Genomic DNA, 6571 nt, shown 5'->3' with positions numbered 1-6571 from the left:
TTTGAAGTGTGACGTCTACCAGATACCTTTGACCCAGTGTTGACGTCACACTTCAAAGAAGCCACGTGACAAGCTTCACTGGGTCAGTCTACTGAGAAAGACCAGAGTGACTGGTCAAAAGCTCTAGGTGAGAGAATTTTTTGTGTTGGACCAAAAGTTTTAACTTTAAACATGGCTAGAGTCCTGTTATGTGTACACTATAACCAGTGATGACTCAGTTAGACTTGACCCTGTGATGTTGTACAGGATGGTAGTCGGCTGGCCACTGCTGGCTGTGTGGGAGCCTTGTGTGCAGTAGTACCAGACTCTGAACTCAACACCATCATGCTGGACCATATACTCGGTAAGGCTGGGGGTACTAAGCTGCAACTTTCAATTTCACGATTTTCAGTCAAACATAATATGCAATTGTCAATGTGTCTTGAGCTTCTGCAATCCAAATTGGAAATGACCAGTACTTATATTCTATAAGCCAATAGTGAATTTGGAACAGTCCATTTTGCAGCAGAAGTAACTTTAGAAGGATACAGTTGATTAAAGTAAAACTATAAGAATGAAATAAAACTGTTACAGCAACTTTTGAAAGATGAATTACTAACTTGAAGCATTTAATTCTTAAACTTTTATTTTGCATACCATATAAGCAAAGTGCTAAGAAATTGCTAAGAATCTTAAGTGTAAATTTCATATTCTTATCAGAAGTACAGAATGAATTTACACTTTGTATGAATTCTAAATTGATTAACCTGAAGACAAGAAATTTTCCACAATTCTTGCATGTGATTGAACAACGTATGAATTGTCATAATTATAATATATCCACAGACCATGATCCGTCAGCTGATTGGATGTTGAGACAGGGTCGTAGTGTGGCGCTGACTGTGGCCCTGAAAGAGGCGGCTGACAGGCTGATGGATGCTCAGTTTGAGAACAAAGTCACAGACATGGTCATGGCCAACTGTGCAGCAGACAGGGTAAGATACTCTACTGCAGCAGCACTCTTCAATCAGTCAAGATTTTCATTGAATACATATGATTAAAGTCCCAAATATGGCCTCCCGAACACTGCCAAACTCCCCCAAACCATGGTTAGAAGAAGCAGCACGCCGACAGAACATACAGCACCTGTGCAAAAACCCCAGTTTTCATGGTTTTCTTTGGAGTTTTGGTCAACGTTGTATTGAAATTTTGCCTCTTGCAGAGCATATCTTTTCCGATGTAACATTTGGAAACTACAGACACAGTGTCAACCTTATATGCACAAATACGACCTTATATGAGACATTCTGCCGAAGTGCTATGTACAATACATTATGGGTTTCGTGCAGGTGCAGTACGTTCTGCTGATGTGCTGTTGGGAGCAAGGACTGCTGTGGTTGGTTGGTGTTAGGCCAGGTTGGCTACTGTTTGGCAAATGTTTCAAAATGTTAAAAACATTCTGGTCTGGTCCTGAGCTTCCACCATGGTTGGCTGGTATTTGGGGGTAGGTTAGCAGTGGTATGGGCGTAGGTGGCTGTCAAATTCAATTCAAAGTCAACTCAAAATTTGTTTTGAATGTGTGACGGGGGACTACCATTCTGTAGATCTCTAGGCCAGTAAACAGTCAAACTGATAGTCTTTTATTGAATGTTATGCTTGGTTAACCAGGGCACCACAGGACACAGTGTTCCACAGTACATTGCTTTGTTATGTGTAAATCCATCCTGATATTGTAAATGGATTTAGTAAGTGTATCATTTCCAGTGAGTTCTGGGAATCCAGACTAGAAACAATGTAAATAATAGTTAAGGCAGATGAATTTTTACTAATTTTTTCAACACATTCACATCAACATTGTCAGAAAAAAGGACCTACATGTACATCTGGTTGCAGCAAATCTAAACACTCAATACTGAGCAGTAAAATCCCCACTTTGTTCTCACTCAAGACTTACCTTAGACCTTATATAAGTAATATCCTCCCAGAATGTATTATTGCATTGGTGCGGATGGTTCTGCTCCAGGTATTTCTGTCTCTCACTCAAGGGCTCAGGCAAATTTGAACTGACTTTTCCAGCAAAGACCAGCCCCTGGGTGCTTGAGTCCTTTCTCATAATACAACCATCATGACATTGTCCAGTTTGAATAATCCTGTGCCGTCCCTCCCAGATCCCCATCTGTAGCAGTGGAGTGCGTGCTCTGGGCTTCCTCCTGACTCATGTTGTCTCCAGTACTGCTGACATCCCCAAACCTCTGCTCACTACAGCTATTAAGGTAGGGAAACAGTGCATGGAAACACAGCAAACTGGTCCACAATCATGTGTGCCTGTGACTGTCTATAACATATTTTCAGTGCATACATGACTGTACGTATGTAAAGTGGGACATTACACTTAAGTAAAGTGGGACATTACATGTTGAACTTTGAATCTCTTTTGTCACATATCAGCCTGATGAACAACTAACAACAAAGACTGTCAAAATCAATGACAAACTGGCCAATTCCCGCTAGATATCATTTTTTTTCAAATTGTCGTCATACTATACTCATACTAGGCAGAGATTGCGTCATGTGCAGTCCCCAATAGTGTTGGTCGTGTTCGCTTTGTGGACAAGCAGTTGACTTAGACAAGTTTTGATACTTATGTCTATTGGAAGAAAGTCTGGACCGAGAAAAAGCAGCCATGTTGAACAAGACTTGTAGTCAGCCTATAGACAAGTCCCTTAATGCTTGTGAGTATGGGGGAAAACATTGGAAGAAAGAAAAAGCGATTGACAATGTATGTCTAGGCAAGTTTGACTGTATTTGACTATTATGTTTAGCTATGACCCTGAAACTTACCATCTACTTCATTCTTCTACTTGGATTGTCATGAAGTACATTTGATACATCAAAATAAGTATTCTGAGTTCCTGTCACCACAGATTTTGTATTGTCTTACCAGATTAACACAAACTTCAAAAATTTGCTTGTCTTGATTTATGCACATCTCCTTTTCTTGAAATGAATCTGAATACAGATTCTGACCATGAGTTTACTTTCCTGTGTTCCAGGCTCTGAACCATTCATCTAATGACATCAAAATGGTGGCAGCCCAGGGAGTGAACCATGTGGTGAAGAAGTCCAGCAACCCTCTCCCGCTGAGCGTGTGCCGTGCCCTGGTCCCTGCCCTGGTCAGTAACACTAAGGAGAAGAACACAGCTGTGCAGGCCAGTAGTGAACTGGCACTGGTGTCACTGTTACAGCTCAGGAAGGGAGAGGACGGCATGCAGGTTAGTACTGACTGTTCATTCAGCATCCTGGTCTTAACAAGTCATTACCTTTCAATACCAAAGAAAATTTATGATTTTGAGTGTGTCTGTCTATATTTTGTCTGCGTGTGTGTGTGTGTGTGTGAGTGTGTGTGTGTGAGTGTGTGTGTGTGTGAGAGTGTGTGTGTGTGAGTGTGTGTGTGTGTGTGTGTGTGTGTGTGTGTGTGTGTGTGTGTGTGTGTGTGTGTGTGTGTGTGTGTGTGTGTGTGTGTGTGTGTGTGTGTGTGTGTGTGTGTGTGTGTGTGTGTGTGTGTGTGTGTGTGTGTGTGTGTGTGTGTGTGTGTGTGTGTGTGTGTGTGTGTGTGTGTGTGTGTGTGTGTGTGTGTGTGTGTGTGTGTGTGTGTGTGTGTGTGTGTGTGTGTGTGTGTGTGTGCGCACGTGCGCGCTTGAGGAATGAATCCCCAGCCTCGAATTTATATTTTGTCTGAGTGTGTGTTTGAGCATAACTCAAGAAATCCTACATAGATTGTCTTCATATTCAGTATAGGTAGCTCTTGATGAAACGGCAAAATGATTTTCGGTTACCTAGTGGTTTCTTATGGTACTGCAGTAGGGGTTATGGTTTAGGTCCTACATGAAACAATGATAATATGAGATTACATGTTATTAAAAAATAGATAATGTAAAAGGTTGACAGATCACTTTGCAGATGTTAAAAATTTCCTCTGAAAATCTGTTTGGAGCTTACATAATGAAAAAGCGAAGTTACTGTAGTAAATTTTAAAGCACTTTTTATAATTTGTTTCTTGCATCTCCCCCAGGCTTGCCTGAAAACTCTGGATGCTGCAGCAGCAGAAAACCTGAACGAGTGCCATAAAAGGGCTCTGAAGAAGGCAGCCTCTCAACCTGAACCTAAGGAGGAAGACCTGGATGACACCATCATTATGGCATAGGAACAGATCCAGTCTCTCTTTCGTTCCATTTTAATATTTGCTTTTCAAACTCTCAAAAGATATGATTGTAACAATTACCAAAACTCTCTAAAACGTAAGGAACAGTCACAGATATTTAGATTTTTTTTTAGAAAATGTACAATGTAAGCTTGAAGTGTAACTTCTCTGAAGTGTTAGTGCCTGACATAACAGGTTGGACATGTAGCTTCTTGATGATGTACAAAACTACAGGCCTTGCAATGGATGGATGATTTCTAAGAACCATATTGGCAGCAGACTGTAGTCTTCAATTACTTTTCTTTGGCCCCAAGTCTTTAGGAGGCAGCGCATTACCAGTTATACATGTACATGTAGGTACAGTGCTTTTCTCTACAGAAGGCTTTAATAATGGAACATACATGACGTATGTATTCTGTTTTTACATCCAATGATCATGATGATTGTACTTTAAACAGAAAAGTAAAGATATGTTGTCAATGAACCTGCTGTAATGTGTGTTCATGATTTGTCGTTCTTACCACATTGTAGTACAAATCCCAGCACTCAGTAAGGAGGTTTGATTTTTAACCCCCTTGCTTTCAGTAAGCAAGTTTACTTTCGTCTTTTAGATTGGGATAAATTACTAGTACACACATATGTATTGTATTTTAATACAATGTATATGACCACAGTACATGTACAAGTCGTGTCACAGTGCCGGGTCCATATAATTGTCCTTTTTTCTTTACATGTGGCATTGCATTGGATCATGGAGGTAAAAAATATACAACAGTATATTGTTTCAAATTATGTAGTTGTGAAATTTATTCAATGTACAAAATTTAATAATGGCCTTACTATAGGATTTATTCAAAATGTCCCATAAATATTATGCTTAACAGGGCAAAAAAAAAATTGGGGATCTATGATCTAATTAAGACATGAAATTATTGAAGACTAGAAAGGTAACATTTGCAAAGCAAATGCATAATGTGTACCTTCGCATATGGTCTGGTCTGTTAATTCTTACTCAAACAAATTTATATATCTGGTGACAGGAGTCTAAATCCTTCCCAGTCTCCAGTAGAAGTCGACGTCATCCATAAAAATTACTTGGTCTGGCCTAAGGGATCCGGGAATGACCTGACGCAACCTTTCCTTCTTCCACAGTAGTTATAGAAAAGCCCCTCAATATTATATAAATGTAAGCAACTGATCCCAGGTGGGGGGGGGGGAGCTGTCCCCCAGCTGAATCAAAGCAGAGGTTGGTGGGAGAAGATCGTTATATATCTAATACAAAAGGCCCACTGCAGCAACGTAGGGACCCCCCACGATGCCCGTTTTCGAACTTGACCTTGGCCGCTACAATGGTATTTTACCTGTCAAAAATCGTGAACCTTTATTTAGATATACTCGAGTTATCCTGCAAACAAGCGACACACAAAATATTCACTGCAGTGACGTAGGGACCCCCCACGAGTCCCTTTTTTGCACTTAACATTGGTCTTCCCAATGGTAACCTGTCTGCAAAAAATAATGAACAATCTTGAAAGGGGAGGCATTTTTTATTGGACAAGGCTATCCTGTCCTATCCTATTGTATACTGGACAAAACTAGTAAGACCAACACTGACGTTATAAAATGACGTCATGCATATTTAAGCTGTCGGCCGCTCCATTCGAATTGAATTCAACGGATTCAACTTTGGGGACCAAATGACCTGATGACATTTGCAATCTCAAAGCAAATTCATATGGTTGCATGGGTAGGTAATCTTCGGATACACAGTGGCTTGGCCTTCAAGCAGCTACAGGGTGGTATCGATCCTGTCAATCTACATAACACTGGTCAGTTTAAATTGGGAAGTTCAGTTTCCCGATTTCCTGGGGGCCATCTTGGTCATCCAATTTTCTAACTTTTTTTCTACTGAAGATACAGTTCACTTTTACATGTCATTGGAAAGAGCATGATTTCCCTTGCATCATGATGTCTGTAATTTGGTCACAATGTGTAACATTATGAAGATATTCCGTTTTGAAAGTTGCCCAAACCAGTGGTCTATTGGCTGGACCATGTGAACAACACACAGACCACACTTGGTTATGCATAGAACACAGTGGCCTAGCAGTAGCCCACTCCAATGCAAATGTCATTGAGTTATAATTGGCCATTCCACATTGTACAAAGCACTCGCATAATGAGTTATCACACCTTACTTGCCAGACCACTGGCCTGCGCTGGGTTCAATGGGCAAGGTGATTAGAGGTGTGAAGTCCAGTCTGGCCAGGGCCAAGACCACAATGGTCTGGGCCAATCAACACCTTGTTGTTTATACAGCCCACCTGGCCTAAATAATAGCCCATACATGATCTTACCACAGACCAGTGGTCTAATGCATTTTCAATCAAT

General features: G+C 40.7%; 1 protein-coding gene across 2 annotated transcripts in view; it reads left to right on the top strand.

The window, feature by feature from the left end:
* LOC109463617 (eIF-2-alpha kinase activator GCN1-like) overlaps nucleotides 1-4642 on the top strand; it is an 87550-nt gene extending 82908 nt beyond the window's left edge. For both annotated transcript variants that reach the window (XM_019760470.1, XM_019760471.1), the window contains exons 52-56: nucleotides 247-343; nucleotides 826-974; nucleotides 2148-2252; nucleotides 3033-3251; nucleotides 4052-4642. In XM_019760470.1, coding sequence (XP_019616029.1) covers nucleotides 247-343; nucleotides 826-974; nucleotides 2148-2252; nucleotides 3033-3251; nucleotides 4052-4183 — 702 coding nt within the window. In that variant the 3' untranslated portion in view covers nucleotides 4184-4642. The remainder of the gene's footprint in view (nucleotides 1-246; nucleotides 344-825; nucleotides 975-2147; nucleotides 2253-3032; nucleotides 3252-4051) is intronic.
* Nucleotides 4643-6571: the final 1929 nt, after the last annotated feature.

Source organism: Branchiostoma belcheri, unplaced genomic scaffold, assembly GCF_001625305.1.
Source record: "Branchiostoma belcheri isolate BF01 breed outbred unplaced genomic scaffold, Haploidv18h27 scaffold129, whole genome shotgun sequence".
NCBI lineage: Eukaryota > Metazoa > Chordata > Leptocardii > Amphioxiformes > Branchiostomatidae > Branchiostoma > Branchiostoma belcheri.
Note: the sequence above shows the minus strand (reverse complement) of the source record. Positions and strands in the feature narration are given on the sequence as shown.